Here is an 18,875-nt window from a genome sequence, read left to right as displayed (position 1 = left end):
CAAACCCTTCTACCTCTTCTCAACCCCACTTCCCAGGAGAGCTTCAACCACTCTCCCCAAACGGGCAGTTCATACAAATACTGCAAATCTCCAATCCCATAGGAGAGTATCCAAACTTTTAAGGTAATTAAAGCACTTGTACGAACTCCCTGGCCTCATCCCCCATCCTTCCTGAGTTCCTGTTTTGGAGGCACGAGCTGTGCAATGGCTGGCACCTTAGGACCACAGTGCTGACTTGGGCTGTCAGAGGGAGATTCGCACTGTTCCCATAGTTTCTAGACATGGGCCCCTGGGGAATACCCACCTATAGAGACTTCAAAGCTGACAGGCTTGGAGCTGAGAGAGGATTCCATCATAGTAGCTTCAAAGAAGGCAGCGAAGAGGAAGAATTCCTCCTTCCTCCCCAACGCGTTCTGAGCAAGGAGAAAGAAATCAGCCTGAGAGCTTCATGTGCCAAAACACTGCCTCAGCAGAAATTTGGACAGCACCAGGGTATGGCCAGTGCCTGCCAGCCCTCCCAAGAGACATCAGTGGGGTGCTGCTGAGGTCACCACCACTATGCTGCCAGACGTGGGACAAGTTTTCTTGGAAATCCCGGGGGGTTGGTACAGAGCCATGGCTTTGGCTGATGCTTGTGTGAAGCCACTGAGCAGGTTTGTAGGCTACAGGATGGCTACCATACCAACACAGCTGCATCTTGCCTGCCTTTCCCAGGCCAAGAGACCCAGAGCCAGATAACAGCTCCCTGGCTCCAGGGGAGAAAAATACCTGCTCAAAGGAGAGCCCTGGGAATAACACCTACATGAGAGTCCTCCCTGCGCAATGAAGGCAGTGCATGTGGGGATGCTCCAGCCTTACTGTGGGAGGCAGTTTTGGGGCTGCAGGCGTGGCCTCGGTCCTTGCAAAGGCTCAGAGAGCCCTGCATGGCCCAGCAATGGGCAGGCTACATTTGCTCCAGCACTGTTACACCAGCAAGTGATCTCACTGCCTCTTCCCCATGAGGTCTGTGCATGCCACAGGCCGACATGGGTCAACCACGCCAGCATGGCAGGACTCACCTTGGGGAGTGGGTGAAGCTCTTCCACCTCCACAGTGACTTCCCCAGGCTGCTCAGCCTCCTGAGAGCCTTCAGCCTCCTCCTCTCCCTGCAGCTGGCTCAGTTCTTTAGCTTTCTCCTTGGATTTCTTACTTTTCTTCTTCAGCTTCAGCTTGCTTAGGGCACCTTTTGTCTTGTCCCCAAGCTTCCTCTCTGCCACACTGGGGCTGCTGAAGATCTCCACCGTAATGGCCATGAGGATGCGCCCACGGTAGAAGATCCCCTCACCCATGCCCTCGTTGAGCTCCTTGTGGATGTCCCGCAGAGCAGAGTTCTGGGGGGACCCATACAGGTTCACCCAGGCTGGGCCAAACATGGGGTTAAAGCCTGCATCGACAGGGACAGGGTCTAATTACACCACAGAGTACTGCTGCAGAGAGACCTTCCCCCAAGAAGACAGCCTAGGACACAGGGATGTGAGTGTGCTTTGGCCACTCCTGCTTCCCACCTCCAGGAGACCATCATGGCCGAGCAAAGGGTGCATGGCATGGGAATGCCCAGGACACCCTGCCCTGGGGGCAGCCATGCCAGGCCTCACCATTCCTGCCAGGGTCCGAGATCTGCTGCAGATCAATGTAGTGTGTAGCGATGGCCACGTCACCAACATTGGCATCATCCAGCACCTGGACTTTTATCTTCCTGGCCAGAGGTGGGAACATCTCAATGAAGCTGATCTGCTCGTTCCACTCGGGCTCAGTGGTGTTGGTCTCCACCGATGTTTCCCCCTGGGAAGGAGAAGGTGTGAAAGCCACGCAGTCCCAGCTGGTGGCCAGAGCAAGGGATGCCTCAGCCCCTCTCTGGGAATGGCATGTCCTCCTGTCCCACCTGCAGACAGTGCAGGTGAGGCTCTGGAGGTGGTAGTGTCTCTGCTCCTGCCCCGTCCCAGCAACTGGTCTCTATGATTCATCAAGTGGGGCTGTCCTAAGGCCCTGGTCATGTCCTGCATGCCCAAGGGAAACACTAGAAGCAAGCAGGCAGCACCACCACACCCAGAGGTGTCACAGGGTCCCCTGGGAGCACACCAAGGCTGCCCAGGGACTGCTTCTCATCTTAATGGATACCACAGGACCAGAAATCCTCGCCTTGGGTGCAAGAAAAGGGCCATTAGCTCAGTACACTCTCCCGAGGGTGTCAGGTTGAGTCCAGCTTGCCACAGAGGACTTCCACTCCAGGATTTATTTGACCCTCTCCCTATGTTTAGGGATATGAAATCTTTACCCTTCCAGCCAGTAGCTCAGCCAGTGGCTGTGCTCAGGGCTGGGGCTGTCCCCTGCACAGGTCTCTGCAGAGACAAAGGTCCCATAAAAGCCTCATCCAGACACCGTGCATTCATGGCCACACGGCTCAGGCCACTGCCAAAGACAGCAAGACTTGGGCTCTCCCGGCCTGTCTCCGGTGGGATTGCTGTGTCCCATGGAGGCTCCTGGCAGCATCAGCCCAGCACAGCCAAGGGAGGATCAGCCTGGCCCCATGCAGACCCTCCGGCAGACTCACCTGCTGCCCACAGAACGAGACCTGCACGTATGGGTCGATAAAGACTTTTTTCTCCCCTATGATCTTGGAGAAACCACCCATGATGCCCGCGCTCATGCTGGGCAGGCCCTCGGCATGATACAGCTTAACGCAGACCCTGGCCCAGGGTCTCTCTGCAGGGACTCTCTTAGGCAGCAGCAGGTTTCTGAAAGACAAATTCATGTTCTGGCTCTCTCTTGGAGCCCAGGAAACATGATGCTGGGAAATGCCCAGACTGGCAGGAGGTTTGGATCCTGCCCCACCACAGGTCTCTTTCCCAGGTTCCTTCCCCATCAGAAGAGGGAAAAACGGGGCAAAAAAGGTGGTGTGAAGAGAGACATGACTTTTTTCCCCAGGGCCATGCAAGACCACACTGCACCTACCTTTCAATGTCCTCAGCCTGGCTGCTGGAGGACGTGGGAAGGGAGCCCACAACATCCCCGCGTGCAGTGACGGAGATGTTGCACTTCACAAAGCCTTTCACACCTGCCCGGGTATCCGTGGGGTCACTGATAACAGCCCACTTCTGGAAAAACCTGTGATCTGAGAGGGAAGGGAAGGAGTTCCATGTGGAGAGCCCACAGTACCATTTCACATCCCAACTACGTCTGCACAAAGTTTGCCCTGACCCTGCCTCTGAAGGTGCAGGAGGTGTCACCAGCCCTCAGACAGCCAAGGAGGAGAAGCAAGTGCTGGTCTTGTGAACTAAGTGCTTTAAAGAGAGGGGCCTCACCAGACCCAGCAGAGCACGAAGGAAACATGAGTTTCAAACAAAGGCAGGGTCAGGGAGCAGGTATGCAGTGCAGCTGGTCATACCTGGCTGACTGTACACCGTCACAACGTCCATCTTGAACGTTCCTATGCACGTTCCCAGGAATGGTACCTTCTTTGAGTGAAAAACCTGCAGACAGCACAAATCCCCCTGAGCACCAAGAGGTGTGAGCAGCCAGGTGACACATCCAGACATCACTGAGGACAAGACTGCTAAGAGATGCCCATTCCAACGCACAGCTCAGGCAGCAGTTGCAAGATCCTCATGCATATTGACCCATCTGAGTTAGCCCTGGGAGAAACCCATTTCTGCCCAACTATTCCCACAAAGCCCACCAGCCCATAGCCTTCAGTCAAACCTGGGCCAAGGCAAATTCACGTGCAACCGATTCAGCTGCTTCTGCCAGCCTCAGATAAGCCAAACCCCTACGACGGACCAAGGGCACACCTGCTTTCCCACAGGGAGTCCTATGTCCATATCCTGCTGGGTCAGGGCAGAGCCACGCCCCCACCAGGCTAGTGTCTCTCCCAAAATCTGAGTCTTGCTTGGTGCTTGCTGAACCCACACCAGCACAAGAGATGTGCAGCCTTTCATGGGGAAAGCGCTGGAGATTGTGTGGCAAAGGAGGTGCTGGCTGGGTTTAGCCATCTTCAGAAAAGCCCCATGCCTTGGAGAAGCCCATGCGCTTTGGAGAAGCCCCTGCACTTTGGGCCAGGGGATTTCTGAAGACTGCTTTCTGCCTGCCTGGGCTTTTCTACAAGCACAAATCACTGCTGAGCTCCCCTCACACCAGTCATTCACCTCCACGACCTGCAGGATGAGGCTCCAGGGTAAGGTGCAGCAGAGAACCACCCCCAAAGCAGTGGGGCAGCAAGGCAACAGGCAAGAAACTGCCCCAGAGGCCCCACTTCAGTCACTGGATGCAGAGAAAACTTCACATGGAGGAGGTGGGAAGGCAGCACTGCCAAGCGCTGGCTCAAAGCAGGGCCGGGTCTCTGCCCCACTGCAGCCACAGGAGTGGCCTTTGGTCTCTCTGCGGGGCAGACACCTACGGCTGGAGAACCTGGCTGGTACTGGTACCCTTGCTTTGCCCATCACTCCTAGCATCTACACACAGAAGCGTCAAGCTGTATCAGTTACTGACAAAGGATAAAGAGAAGGACATACTTACCGAGATCTCTATGAGCCTGTGGAATAAAATGTCCCTTGGCTCGTGGAATTCAAACAAAAAATACTGAAAAGAGAAAAGCAAGACGGCTGAGCTGCGGGGTCCCAACATGGCCCCACAAGCACCTCTGCTTGAGAGCAGCTGCATCCTGAGCATCCCCTGCAAGGATGGCCCCAGCCACTTGGGACACCGGTAGGGCAAGGACAGAGTCTCTGTCCGTATCACATACTTCATTGTAGAAGGGGCAGTTTGTTGACTTCTGTGTCGCCGTGTGCCTCTTCTCCTCTCCAACCTTGACTACCACAAAGGGGTTAATGTTCACCCCCACCAGCTTCTGTGCTTCAATGATATTAATTCCAACCTAAGAAAACACAGGAGAAAACCTTTGGATCAGCACTCTCCTCATTTCCAGCTCCACCTTGAGCTTATTTCAGCAATACCAGTAAGCAAATGTGCAGGGCCCTCTCACCACAGGGGTGGACGCTCAGAACCGGCAAAAGCATGGCTGCTGAAATCTGCTATGGCCAGGACAAATCAAAATGGTATTCAAGGTATTTCTTTCAGACAAGCAAGGAAATGAAGTGTTAAATCTCCAGCATCTTTGACAAGAGTGGCCTCCCCAGTGGCACTGTCCCCACTCAGTTCCTGATCCCAAGGGGATGCAGACCCACTGCTCCCACATGGTGGGGTCCACAGAACATCTTGGAGAAGATGCTCTTTGTATCTTCTGTCAATACTTCTCTTTGAATGCTACTGAGATGGACACCATTGGAAAGACTGGAATGTGGCTGTCTCATTTGCTGCGACTGGTTTCGAATCTAAGATATGGGAGAAATGTTCTCACATTTGCTCTCAGTACAAGCAACGAGGCAGTTGTTAAGGTGAAGAATAATAGCTTCAAGAAAAGGATGGTAGAAAATTCGACCCCCACAAAAGGTTCCTGCTTGGTTACTAGGACCCAGCCCTGAAAAGCAGGAGACCCAAATGTGAGTCCATGTTTACTTAGAACCAGGGAAGGATTTAAATCCATAGCCAGGCTGGGAGACCTGCCCCGAAATCTGCAAGGCAAAAAATGGGACTGAACTCCATTTCCAAACTTCACAGTGGTTTCAAATAAACCTGATGTCAGAGCACCAGCCAGAGCCACAGCTTCATACCAGCCTCCCGGCATCTCCAAAAAAGCCCCTGCAGCAGCCCTCCACCTCCAGCCATGTCCCACAGATGTCTGTGGGGGCCCAGGCAAGGCCCTGGGGAAGCTGGCAGGCACCAGCCCTATCTGGGTGCTCTCCAAAGCTTGGCTCAGGCAGTGTTTTGCAGTGGCACATTTGGCTGTCAGGCTGATTCCCTTCTCCTGTACTTCCATAGCTAACTACATGGCCCAAAAGGAAATTCTGCTCTGGGCTGGCTGATGTTGGAGCCAGCACTCATGGATGCAGTCCATTCAGGGAATCTCACACCTTGCCCAGGAAAGCCACACAAAGCAAGGTGTCTTCATGCTAGAGGCCTCGCTAGGGTATGTGGCAACTGGAGAAGCCCAGGCCCGCAGCAAGGCAGTAAGGGACTGGCTGTGGGGCCAGAGGCAGCTGCAGGGACGCGTACCCAACACTGCAGTACCTGGAAGCTCTGTGGGGTTGGGGTGGCAAAGAGGTCCCATGTGGAGCAAAGTCTGGAGCGGCTGCACAGAAAAACAACCCAGGTGAGCAGGTTTCTTCTTCTACATGGACCTGAGCAAGCCCCCACCAAGGGAAGCAACGGAAACCCTGGCAAATAATGGCCCCTTGCCCTGGGAATGAGCAAATCCCCAACAGTCCCTGTTTGGGGCAATTGAAGACTGAAAGTTTCTGACATTCTGCAGAAGCAGAATGCCAAGAGATGCAGGATTCCCCCACAAGCTGGCACTTTCCACCCCAGGACCCAAGAGAGAAGAGCACACCATGGATACCTCTTCACAGGCCTAAAGACAATGCCCGAGACCTCCATCTCAGACACATCGTAGAAATCTTCTTCCTCCTCTTCGTCATCAGTCTCTAGGCCTTTTACCAGCTTCCTGCCCAGCGCAGCGGCCCTCCTGTCCAGTTCACTCACTCTCGGCGCCTCAGCTGCCCTGCAAACCCCCCACCACATCACATGCCGCATCATCAGCCCTGATGAGCGGGTTGTGCACTCCCCTCCACCCAGGCAGGTGAGCTGATACACTCAAGTAGGGCTACTTACTCCACCTCCTCAAATCCAGGATTGCAGATGATTAATTCCGAACTGTAAGAAAAAGAGATGCTTTGCTGAAAAAACAAGTGTGTTGTGGCTGTTCAGTGATGCATTTAAGTAACAGTGCCACAGCCATGCTCCTGCTTGGCTCTTGGCAGGGACACGAGCATCCTCCTAAGCGATGTCCACACTGTGTGCCTGCTGCTTTGCCTCTGGCACTCCAGAAGTGACACTCCCCAGACCTTGCTGCTGCCTGTCATCCTGTTCACCCAGACACCCACATCTCCTCTGGCTTTGGGCACCACCTGCATGCAGGGTGCCTGGGGTTGCTACAGTCCAAAGCCATGCTCTCTGCAACTTTGCAACCACAAAGTCTTGCTCCCATCAACCAGGAAGACTGCAGAAATGCTCTTGAGTTTGAAAGGACTCCCAGGGTGTAGTGGGTTGTTGCAGTCACGGGCTTTTTGTGAAGACAAGGTATTTTCTTTCCAAGAGCCCTGCTCGCTTATTGCTGCTGTAGAGCAGAGATGCATCAGTCTGGCCAGAGGTGGAGAGTAAATGAGGCTAGATTGCATCCCAAAGGCTGCCACTGGCAAAGGCAGCTGTACAAGCTGCCTGGAAATTTGCTCTTCCCAGGATTTCAATACCTGTCTTTCATCTGATAGACAAAGTCCTCTTCAACCCAGGTCCCAGCTGAGCCATCTGGAGGCTGGTAACGCAAATCCAACTCAATGTAGATCTACAAACAGAAAATGAAGCTGCCTGAGAGCTTAGCAGCCACAAAACAACTGCAGAATTGCCACAGAAAAGGGGAATGGGGAGTGTGGAAGGAAAAAAGAAGTGAGATGCTGGGAGAAGAAAGGCAGTCACAACCCCACAAGAAGCCTATTTATACCAGACTCTCCTTGTCTGCCTCCATCAACAAGCTAGAGTTAACCAAATTCCCTCCCCTAGAGCTTCCCAAACTCCAGGATTCACTGAATAAAAGCTGGCTCAAGTTTTCAGATCTAAAGCACACCACAGAGAGGCCCCTGAGAGCTGTCTTGATTCACTTTTGACAAGGGAAGTGGGGAGAGCCCTACAGCAGAGCGAACTAACATGCAGGGGTTTGGAGCAGTCTCTCTGTGGGAGCCATGAGACAGCTGGCAGAGCATCCCCAGGCATGACAGCTTGGTTTAAAACATCACATGAGCCATAAAGACACCCAGAGTCTGCATCACAAGAGACATCGACTTAGCGTTAGTGATGTAGAAGGACGGCCAGAGAAGTATGGGGCACGTTGGGTATCGGCACAGACAGCACACGTCTGAAAACACTTGGTCTGCACATGACCAGCCTGATCTCAAACCAACACAAACACACAAGAATTTCCCAGTAGAGGCCAAAATCACAGCCATGGAGGTCACTTCTCAGTAGGCTGAAGGGGATGTACAAGCTGGGTTCATAGCTCAGTCCCTGGAAAACACATGTTCCTGGGAGGAGAAATACAGCCCAAGAAAGCAGTAGTACAGTGGCTGGGAAAGGCAGCAGCAAAGGCTGGATGGATGCAGAAGCCTGAGATAAAGCTGGGTGAATAGCCAAATCTCTGAAAAAACTCCTTCAAACCACCAGGAGAAAAAAGGGTGCAAATAACTCAAGTCCCAGAGAAGAACAGGACTTGGAATAGCAGGAAGTGCTTTGATCCCACTTTGCTAAAGAAGCAGCAGTTGAAACAGCCTCTCTCCCTTGGGGATGTGTCTCTTCCCAGCTGAGCTGAGGGAGAGGATCTCAGGCTGCTCTTGGATGGGCACTCAGTCTTGCCTGCCCTCTTTCTGTCCCCCACAGCCCTTGTGCAGACAGGGCTGCACAATCAAAAACTAACCTGGCAAAAACAAATGCAGTTGGGTTTTGGTTGGAGCGGCTCATCAGCATGAGTGCTGCTGTTAGCACAAGGGAAGAGGCAGCCAGGGGCAAAGGGTTGGGCTGCAGAGCAGCTCTGACCTTACAGTGGTATAAGTGCCCCTAGCTCGGTCCCCTCAAGCCATCAACAGCATAGAGTGCTGCCAAAGGGTTGGTCTAGTCCCTGTCCCTTTCCTGACATGAACGTTTATGCAGTGAGCTGCATCGGGTTAAAAGTCATCCTGGAAATGCTCAGTTTCCACCTGGATGTGTTCCCTGATCCAGCCAGCTCAGCAACACAGGAAAGCTGTGCCTGTGCCACTCAGGTTCATGGTCTGGTGGCCACAGAGCTGCATCCCACATGCCACCATGGGGGTCAGTCACGTTGCCTGTGGGAAGGGCAAACAGGGGTGCAGCACATCACAGGGCCGCCCACCTCCGCCTATCCTCCTCCCAGCCCTGCTCACAGCCCTGGCACTGAGCCCTGGTTGTCCAGCACTTGCTGAACTGTGCCTGCACACCCAGCTGGCAGGAAATGGCTCATTTTTGGGTTGCGTTCATTTTCCACCAGCACAAAGGGCCCAGTGAGCCCCAGCACTGGGGCAGGAGGGGAGTGGGACCCACGGTGCAGAGCAGAGGGGCAGGCAGGTATCAGAGCCACTCACGCTGCCCCAGACCATCATTAAGCGATCCGGTTAGCGTTGGTATTTAACCCAAAAGCTCACCGGGGGTCCTGAGGCACCATGCCACCTTCAGCCTCACTCTGTCAGCTCCCCCCTGCTTTGCACTCTGCAGCAGCCCACACCGTGTGGTGCAGGATGCAGATGAAATGCCACCTCCTACATCCATCGCCCAGACCTGGGGAGGTTTTACTAAGCCTGCCTCTGCTCATTCAGGCCCTTGGCAGGTCTCTGAGGCCCCCAGTCCACCCCACACACTTCTGGATGCTCCTAGAACCACTTAATGGGTGTGAAGTGGCTGCATCCCTGCGCAGGGAGGGCACAAACACCACAATACTCCCAGGGTCAAAGCAGCACCTTGGACTCCCCTCAGCCCCAAATCCACCTGGGAAGCACCACACAAGGTTTCCCACAAAGCCTTCCTGATTGCTGATGGCCAGGCTGCCTGCAGAGGACTTACACCAGTGACTCTCTGGTTCCTGTCAATGAGGGCCTCCCGAAGGATGAGCCTCCCAGATGTCATCAGGTGCTGAAGGCTGAGGACGAGGGTACCGAGAAGCCTGGAAGAAAACCAGAGGCTGCAGCAATACTGTATGTAGCATCAGTGCCTACAACCTGGGGAAAGAAAGTACCAGGATCTCTGCTCTCCTGCTCACAACCCCACCAAGCTGTGGTGAAGGCAGCGAACTGCTGCAGTGCTTTCCGTAGGGAGTCTGGCAACTGAAATACCTGAGACACACTGAAACTGCAGCATGTCATGCCCCCATCCTAGTCATGCCCAGGCAGCTGCTTGCAACCAAGCTGCCATTGATGGCTAAGGGCTTGCGCTGATCCAGTCTTACTGACTGTGAAGCAGCTCTCCCCTTCAGCAGAGCTGGGCTTCACGGGAGCCAGCCTGTGTTTGGGCACCCAGCGGAGCTGGGGTGACTCTTCCCAGACAAAACTGGGAAGCAGAGGCTCTACACAAGGAAATACAGAAATAGGACATAAAGCCATGGCCACAGGGATGTCTGCAGCAAGTTGGGCCAAAATTTACCTACTCCAAAGGGGCTTCTCCCTGGGGAAAGGTCACCTGGCTCCCTGCAAGTGGCAGTAACACATGCAGGAATGCATTCAGCTGCTTCTAACCGCACCTTGTGCTACTGCTGTCTGGAGCCCGTTTGTACATTAGCCTCCATCTCCCCGTGACAGCTCTGATGGCAGCCGAGCTAAGCCCCACGTGAAGCAGAGCTTCCTACTGCCTGCTGGAAAGCACCACTGGAGCGTTGCACTGCCTGCCCGGGACCAAGACAGGAGGAATCATTCCCCAGTCACCTCCATGTCAGCTGCAAGCTACTGATCTCTCGTATTCTCTCTCACCTCCCTCTTCTCTGAGACGCAGAGCCCATCTAGTCTCCTACGCCCAAGGAAGGAGTCTCTCCACTCATCCCTCTCCTCTCCAGCTTTTCCAGCTCGGTGCTGCTGCCACAGAAAGACTGCACACGCAGAAGTCCAGAGACCACAGATCGATACAGCGGCATAACAAATTTTTTTTTCTGTCCCTCCACACTCTCTTTCTATTTATTTTTTATCATCCCAGTGCGCTGACCAACTGCTTTTAAACTGTAATGTCTTTCACCTGCCGTTACTCTGCTCCCCAGCAGCAGAGTTGTGTGGATAGATGCTGTCAGTGCCAGTCCAGTCATTTCCCATTGGACTTCGTTGTTCAGCACCATCAGGTCCTGGTGATTTGTTACTGTTTGTTTTATCTATTTGTCCTATAAAAGTTTCTATTGACATTTCAGTCAGAAATAATTCCTCTGATCCAGATCCCATAAGGAAAGTATCCTGTAAACAGTGACACAAAGTTCAGCCACGTTTTCTGCTCTGGCTTTATCTTTAAGTGTCTCGCATGTGCTGTACTCATCTGTTTCCTCCACACCCTCTCTGGCAGGCTTGTGATGGCTTTGAAAAGGTTTCTGTCATTAGCTGCCGCTAGAAAGTTGCTCCTGTTGATTTTCCTTCAGTTCTTACATTTTGCTTATCAGAGCTGGCACCTTTCCCTGCATCCTCATGTTTCACATGTCCTGGAAGGACGTGCCTCTGCTCTCTTGCTTGCTCCACCACCACTACTCAATCTGTCACCCCTACCCTTGGGTTTCCCTGGAGTGTTTTACAACTGTTGGAATAGCTGTTGAGTTCACAGTATTGTGTCTGTGCCACCTGGAAGCGTTTTAATTCTGGTTGACCCTTTAAATTTAAATTATTATATTTTTTAAAGGTTAAACCATACTACCACAGGCTTGGGGCTTTTCCCCACTGATAGGCATGTTGAATTTGGGTGCAGCATTGTCACGGTCACCACGTGGATCTACAGGGTGAGAGCAGGTCCCCACTCTGCTGCAAGTCCTGCCCTTGTAGCTCTGGTTTTTAGAGCCCTATTTTACCTTTGTCCCACCTGGGGGTCTAATCTGGATCCTTAGGTATTCTCTGTTACTTCTAGCACAACTAAATAATTCCCCTTATTTAACTTAATATATACAGTACTGCTGCCCCACCAGAACAACCATCTCCATCCCTCTTCTATAACTTTTATCCTGCTCGCCTGCCTTCCATCAAATTTCTGATAAACATTTTCTACTCCCGGTAGAAAATCTAAAGCCCAGTACGTCTCTTCCCTCACCTCTGCCAGTCACCCCAACAACCAAAGGACCCACCTGTTACTGAAAACCTTGCTGCAGTTGTAAACCTTAATGGACAGCATTTCTCCCATGACAAGCTTCCCGTAGTGAGGCCAGCGAAAAAGCTGCAAACAAACAGAGCAGGAAGAGATGGTAATTCACTCCCAGCCACGCTTTCCCACCTTTGGTGGCTGGTTGGTCTCCTCTGCAAAGTGACTGAACCAAGGAGTGTAACAAAAAGCTGCTGGGTTGGGAAGTTACTTTCCTGCTGGCCAGGGCAGACCCTGCAGGTGGGAACAGAGGAGGGATGGAGAAGGGAGTAAGAGTCCCTCCAGCAGCACAGAGCCGCAAATCAGCTGCTAAAGAAGCCAGAGCATCATCACCCTGGAAAGAGGAGGATGCTTATGCCTGCTGAGGTCCCTGAGCTGGCAGGTTGTGGGTGAGACAAGGCACGGGAAGGTACAGAGGTACTTGGAGAGAAGAGATCACCCAGTGCAGGGAGCCACCAGGCTCAGGCACATCGCAAAGCTGCGCCCCAAGGCTGCAATTCGCCTGACACCCAAACTGGCTGGCTGCCTTGCAGCTGGCAAGAAGGACAGGTCCCTCCTGCCCCCCTATCCTTCTCCTCCTTTCCCTGGGCAGCATGGAGGCATCCAGACGGGATGGGAGATGAGCAATGGGAACCACCTGCCAGTCCGGTACAGCTGGGCTTTTGCAGGCTTCGGGGATGTGACAGTGAAGATGGGCGCTAGGAGGAATGCTTCCCGGCCCACCCCTGGTCCCTGCTCCCCCCATTACCCCTCCTGCCCCACGAGGCATCGACCGAAGCGCTGCCATGTCCCATCCCTGCCCCATGGACGACACCTGCGGAGGAGCCCCACTGCTCCTCATGCCTTGCCGGTTTGCCTCACCTCCCCGAAGACGGCCTCTGGGCCACAGCGTATCATCCTCGTCTTCTGGGTGAAGCCTTGGGAAGGAGAAGGGAGGCGTGAGGTGCCGGCAGGGCAGCCCGGCCCGGCCCACCTGCCGCGGGGAAGGCTGACCCCATCCCTCCCTCCATCCCTCCCAGCGTGGCCGGGGCCCACCTCGGAAGCTGAGCTGCACCTGCCTCTCGCCGTGGCCCGGCAAGCAGGAGAGCCGCCGGACGCCGACGCTGAGCGCCATGGAGCCAGTGGCGGGCAGCGCTGCCGCGCTCGGCCCTGCTCCGCCCGCCGTGACTCAGCCCTGACTCGCCCGGCCGGTTCGGCCGCCCGCTCCCCGCCTCGGCGCCCCACGGGCCCGGCGACCCCTGCCGAATGACACGGGGGACCGGGGGGGGGGGGGGGGCGGCTGCTCTGAATCCCTCAGCCCTGGGGCACCGGGCTGGCTGCGGGCAGCGGGATGGCCCCCGCGGGGCGGCCGGCCTGAGCCCCCCGGGGCCACGGCCCAGCCGGGCAGAGGAGAGCACTCGGCCACGGGGAGGCACTTCGCAGATGTCGGCCCTGGGCCCTCCAGCGGCCAGACCCCGACGGCACCGTCCCCTCATACCCTGTGGCAGCACTGATGCACAGGCCCGCTGGAGACAGTGAGGCGGGGAGCGCAGCGGTGGGTGCTCTCCTGTCCCAGGGCTGTGGAAGGAAGGAGAAAGGAAAACCCCCAGTGGAGGCCGTCACGCGGCCATGCTTCAGCTCAGGCCTCATGCCCTGCAGGCGGGGACAAGGGCTTCCAAAGCTGGGACTGGAGGACACCGGCCTGAGCTCTGCAGCAAGGATGGGAGCCCAGCTCTGCTCTCGGCCACCCCAGCCCTGCCAATTCTCCAGCACAGAGTCACAGCTTCTGTAGTTAAAACCCTCCAAAGCAAACAGAGGGAGGGTGGGGAAGGGAAGCCAGCTAGGCAAGGTCACAGCCCTCTGATTAGGAGGGTTGGGCTCCCCTGAGGTGAGGAAACTGTGCTCCGACCAGCATGTGCTTAGCAGCCCCTGCTCACGTCCGACCTACCCTGCATAGAAGCGTGCCAACGCAAGGGACCAGAGGAGGTATGCTGGTGCAGGTGGGATGGCAGAGCACTTTCTGGGGACAGAGGCTGCAGCCCAGGTGCCAGGTCTCTGCAGGACAGAGATGAGCATTGAAATCCATGGATGATGGGGTAGGAGCTCCAACTGCTCTGCAGGGCACTGGCAGTGGCCCCTCACAGCAGGGAGGTTGCAGGAGGGAGACCTGGGGCACATCATGCCAGGAGCCAGCTGTGCTCACAGCTGTGCTAACCAGCTTGGCCTCATCAAGCTCAGCTCACCTGCAGGAGAACTGGTAAATGAGAGATGCTGGAGCCCTTCCCAAGCACAGATTCAGGCTAGATTAAAGCAATCATACAATCAAGAGCTCAGCAGAATTTGGAAAGCATTTCTTCCTCCTGGGGGTCTGGGTCTCCCACCCAGCACCAAACACCTGCATCCACACACGCTGTACAAGGTGCCTTGCAGCAAGCCAGGGTAGCTAATCCGGCTCCACAAACACCAAGAAGTGAATCATGCCTGTGCAATGCCAGGCTGCTTCAAAGCAAGCCTTGCGGTTATTCCCTTTATTTCCCTTTTACACAAGAGCTTCCTGGAGCACCAGGGAAGCAGCACCCGTGGCAGTGCAAACAAGCCGTGGTAGGGAGGATGCCACTTCACAGTGCAGCAACAAAAACATAGCAGGCCAGCAGCTTTCGGCACCACTTCTGTGAACCCAAATGAGTGAGCCCATCAGTTTAGGGCAGCGCAGAAAGCTCAGTGCACTGACCCAGTCATGGCTGGAGGCAGGCAAGGGGTGCAATTTAGGCTGTTGAATGAGACATTCAGACCACCAAAGTGTGCTGCTGATGGGTGGATCCAGTATTTGCTCAAAGCTGATCAAAAGCCATCATCTCCCAGTGGAGTTTGTGTGGCTTCCTCGAACACCTGGAGTGGTCCCATCACTCGCATTCACCTGAAGATGGTGCCTCAGTTTTGGTGAAACAGTTTCTGGGTGAACCAAATATTTTAGACCCCAAGTAGGGCCCTTAGCCCAACAAGCTGTCTGGGCAAAGAAGGGGGATGAAGCATTATCTCCCATAGAGGAGGGAGCTCTATTGGGTAGCATGGCATAGTCTGGCATGAAAAGTCACCAGTATTTATTGCCAGGCATCCTAGAAGCAAGAGGAACCCTCCCTGATGAGCTCCCACATGCAACAGCTTTTGATTTATACAAAGCCCCAAAGCTGAAATACCTTTGGGGACCACAAGTACAAGGGTGCTTGCTCAATCTCGGTTAAGGCCAGGGCAAAGAGACTTCTGGGGTGTTCCCCATGCTTACTGTGGAGATAAAGTGAGAGTGTGATCCAGGACGACATAGAGCATGTGCTGGCACTGGGTAAGAACAGCACATTCTCCTGAGAAAGAAAACGTGACCTCAAACCTGAGCTCTCATCTACCTCAAGCAACAACCATGCTGTAAATCTGCATTCCAGCTACACCCAGGGCAGCACAAGGTAGGAGACATACCTCCCAGCCTCTCACCAAAGCAGCCAGCAGCCATCTTCACTGCTTCTAAAACCAGGAGCCCTGGGGAGAGTCAAGAATGAGAGAAAATGAGCGGAACCGTGCCATCCTGGTTCAGCAGCTTCCAAGCTTGACCCTCCCATGGCTTTTCACCTGGGCCTACACCCGTGCAGCTCTTGTTCTCAAGTGACAACCACGGGACTTGTGTCCCTTTGCTCAGTCACATTTCAGCCACTTACCTGCAGGTAAAGAGCTTCTCCTCCAAATTCTCCTCTGCTCCCACAGGGGGAACTTCCTCAGATCTGCCTCTACCACGTCTTGGTCTCTTCCTCCCCAAAACAGGGAAGGTCTCTCCTACCATCAATGAGTCCAGCACCTGGAGACGCCTCGGCTAGCTGCAGAACAGACACTGACTCCACTCCTCATAGCCAATACAGAGAGACAGAGGATTCCTTTGAGACTCCTTTCCTTTTGAGCAGGAACTGGCAGAGGTTTAAAAAGGAGAGGTGCGAAACAGATTTCCCACTACTTCATTAAAAAGAAAAAAAAAAAAGAAGAAGAAGAAGATACACACACACACACAAAAACAAGCCTTAGGTTTCTTGTACACGTAATACAGGGAAGGAGAGCTCTGCCTACAGGTTATAAGCAGCTGAAAACATGAGTAAAGGATGCTCTCAGCCACAGTGCAGTTTCTCAGAGAAGACTTGGCAGTTTTCTTCCCCCTCTTCCACACTTGTAACACATTTTAGTTTAGGCAGCCACTCAAGAAGAGAGGTCGCTTGGTTTCCTTCAAGAATCTAAGTAAGGGCAAGAAAATTAGGTGCTGCAGGCTGGATGATGGAGTATTTCAGAAGAGACAGCCCAGCTTTCTCTAGAGGAAGCTGTCTGCTGCCTGTGGAACCTGGGAGAACACATCATGGTCAAAACTAGGTTTGAATAAAAAATTAGCACAAATTCATCTTTGCTCAGCAGTGGTCCTAGACCCACAGCCCTTCAAGCACAAGTTATGTACTAGTTTGGTGGCAGATACCATCCAGAACGACTAGTCTAGTTGAGGAGGTGGATTCAAACCCACGTTCTGCTTTCACACAGCTTTGTAACCTAGCAGTATAACAGCCTGAATCACCAGAGAAGTCTTCTAATGTATTCTCACCATCCATTTCCTAGTTTAACTGGTAGAACAGACGAGTTCTTTCACATAATTTCACAGTAAAAAACCACATCATCTTAGTGCAGGACAGGGCTGTAGGATATACATCCAGCAGTCTTGGTGATTAACAGGTAACAAAACTAATGATGATGGACAACTTGTTCTGCTTTTGCAGCTGATCACTCTCAACCTGGGCTAACTCAGATGCTGAATCACCACCAGCCTAGTACTATAGTGAAGGCCTTCCATAAACCAAAACATCCACATTGCTGGAAAACAAAAGGAAAGGCCCAGAAAGGAAATAAGAGTCCAGACATGTTATGCAAGTCAAAGCAGAATATTTATTTATGAAACTGAAAGTGATGACCACTTGTAGTGCAATGACAAGCCCAAGTTTCTTTATCTCCATTTTGAAATGAACTATCAAACTCCTGTCTCTCAAAACAATTATGCTTTGCTATCCTCTGCCTGTTCTACAGTCCCCCAGACCACATAATACACACTTCACACTTCTGAGGACAGAGACGCACCTCTTTGGAGTTCCACAGATAATTACTTCTTCATTTCACAACTTCTGTGACACAAAATCACTCAAAGCATTTTTATTTCAGTGTTTCCAGTTGCTGGATTTTCAAAGTCACATTAATGTGACTTATTAATCCCCCCCAATTCATTAGCGATTAATCCTTATTAATCCCCCCACAAATAAGCAAAGTGCAGTGTTGTTAAACTGCAACAATGGCTCCAAGCAAGAGGCCATCACAGAAGCAATTTTTTCTAATAGAAAAATGTGATTAAAAAGAAGATTGCAAAGTATGGTCACTTGTGATGGGTTAACACTGACTGGAAGCCAGGTGCCCACCAGAGCCATTCTATCACTCCCCCTCCTTCTCAGCTGGACAGGGGAGAGAAAATATAACAAAGAGCTTGTGGGTCAAGATAAGGAGAGATCACTCACCAATTACCGTCACGGGCAAAACAGACTCAGTTTGGGGAAAAATTAACTCGATTTATTACAAATCAACCAGAGTAGGGTAATGAGAAATAAAACCAAAGCTCAGAACACCTTCCCTCCACCCCTCCCTTCTTCCCGGGCACAACTTCACTCCCGGATTCTCTACCAACCCCCCAGCGGCACAGGGGACGGGGATGGGGTTTACGGTCAGTTCATCACACGTTATTTTCTGCCGCTTCATCCTCCTCAGGGGGAGGACTCATCACACTCTTCCCCTGCTCCAGCGTGGGGTCCCACCCACGAGAGACAGTCCTCCACAAACTTCTCCAACGTGGGTCCTTCCCACGGGCTGCAGTTCTTCACAAACTGCTCCAGCATGGGTCCTTTCCATGGTGTGCAGTCCTTCAGGCACAGACTGCTCGCTCCAGCGTGGGCCCCCCACGGGGTCACAAGTCCTGCCAGAAAAACCTGCTCCGTGGGCTCCCCTCTCCACAGATCCGCAGGTCCTGCCAGGAGCCTGCTCCAGTGCGGGGTTCCCACGGGGTCACAGCCTCCTTCGGGAACCCACCTGCTCCGGCGTGGGGTCCTCCACGGGCTGCAGGTGGATATCTGCTCCACCGTGGACCTCCATGGACTGCAGGGGGACAGCCTGCCTCACCATGGTCTTCACCACGGGCTGCAGGGGAATCTCTGCTCCGGCGCCTGGAGCATCTCCTCCCCCTCCTTCTTCACTGACCTTGGTGTCCGCCGGGTTGTTTCTCTTACATGTTCTCACTCCTCTCTCCGGCTGCCGAAATACCGCCGTCCCAACTTTTTTTCCTTCTTAAAAATGTTATCACAGAGGCGTTACCACTATCACTGATTGGCTCGGCCTTGGCCGGCGGCGGGTCCGTCTTAGAGCCGGCTGGTATGGGCTCTCTCGAACACAGGGGAAGCTTCCAGCAGCTTCTTACAGAAGCCACCCCTGTAACCCCCCCCCCCCGCTACCAAAACCTTGCCACACAAAACCAATACATCACTGAAATTTAAAAATAAACCTCTACATACAAAACTATACTGGCACTTTAATTGAAGGCACAACAGGAACTACCTCAGGCATCCAACCAACAGACTTTGGTACCAACCAGGACAGAAGGGTCCTCATTCCCAAGGCAGCTTGACAGAAGAAAAAAAGCCTATCATAGAACACGTCATGGTTTAACCCCAGTCAGCAACTAGGCACCACGCAGCTGCTCACTCACTCCCCCCCCACCCAGTGGGATGGGGGAGAAAATCGGGAAAAGAAGTAAAACTCGTGGG

At 53.4% G+C, this 18,875-nt stretch overlaps 1 protein-coding gene across 14 annotated transcripts in view; it reads right to left on the bottom strand.

Annotated features, from left to right (window-relative positions):
• LOC128143859 (fer-1-like protein 4) overlaps positions 1-17,439 on the bottom strand; it is a 45,658-nt gene extending 28,219 nt beyond the window's left edge. For 10 of the 14 annotated variants that reach the window (XR_008235921.1, XR_008235920.1, XR_008235922.1 and 7 more), the window contains exons 1-16: positions 13,057-13,269; positions 12,883-12,938; positions 12,008-12,096; positions 9,772-9,871; positions 7,401-7,492; positions 6,763-6,804; positions 6,491-6,652; positions 6,163-6,223; positions 4,778-4,909; positions 4,552-4,614; positions 3,425-3,509; positions 2,992-3,151; positions 2,591-2,774; positions 1,635-1,821; positions 1,059-1,423; positions 305-413 (exon numbers count right to left, since the gene is read on the bottom strand). Coding sequence is in view for 11 of the 14 variants with exons in the window: in XM_052791743.1 (XP_052647703.1) it covers positions 305-413; positions 1,059-1,423; positions 1,635-1,821; positions 2,591-2,774; positions 2,992-3,151; positions 3,425-3,509; positions 4,552-4,614; positions 4,778-4,909; positions 6,163-6,223; positions 6,491-6,652; positions 6,763-6,804; positions 7,401-7,492; positions 9,772-9,871; positions 12,008-12,096; positions 12,883-12,938; positions 13,057-13,135 (1,966 nt within the window). In the remaining 3 variants the exon portion in view is untranslated. Of the gene's footprint in view, positions 1-304; positions 414-1,058; positions 1,424-1,634; positions 1,822-2,590; positions 2,775-2,991; positions 3,152-3,424; positions 3,510-4,551; positions 4,615-4,777; positions 4,910-6,162; positions 6,224-6,490; positions 6,653-6,762; positions 6,805-7,400; positions 7,493-9,771; positions 9,872-12,007; positions 12,097-12,882; positions 12,939-13,056; positions 13,270-13,937 lie in introns of those variants that run through there. The other 4 variants (XM_052791706.1, XM_052791725.1, XM_052791715.1 and 1 more) reach the window with 4 other exon arrangements.
• Between the last annotated feature and the right edge of the window lie 1,436 nt (positions 17,440-18,875).

Source organism: Harpia harpyja, chromosome 1 (assembly GCF_026419915.1).
Source record: "Harpia harpyja isolate bHarHar1 chromosome 1, bHarHar1 primary haplotype, whole genome shotgun sequence".
Lineage (NCBI taxonomy): Eukaryota > Metazoa > Chordata > Aves > Accipitriformes > Accipitridae > Harpia > Harpia harpyja.
The sequence above is the reverse complement of the archived record's forward strand: the minus strand, read 5'-3'. Positions and strand labels throughout refer to the sequence as shown.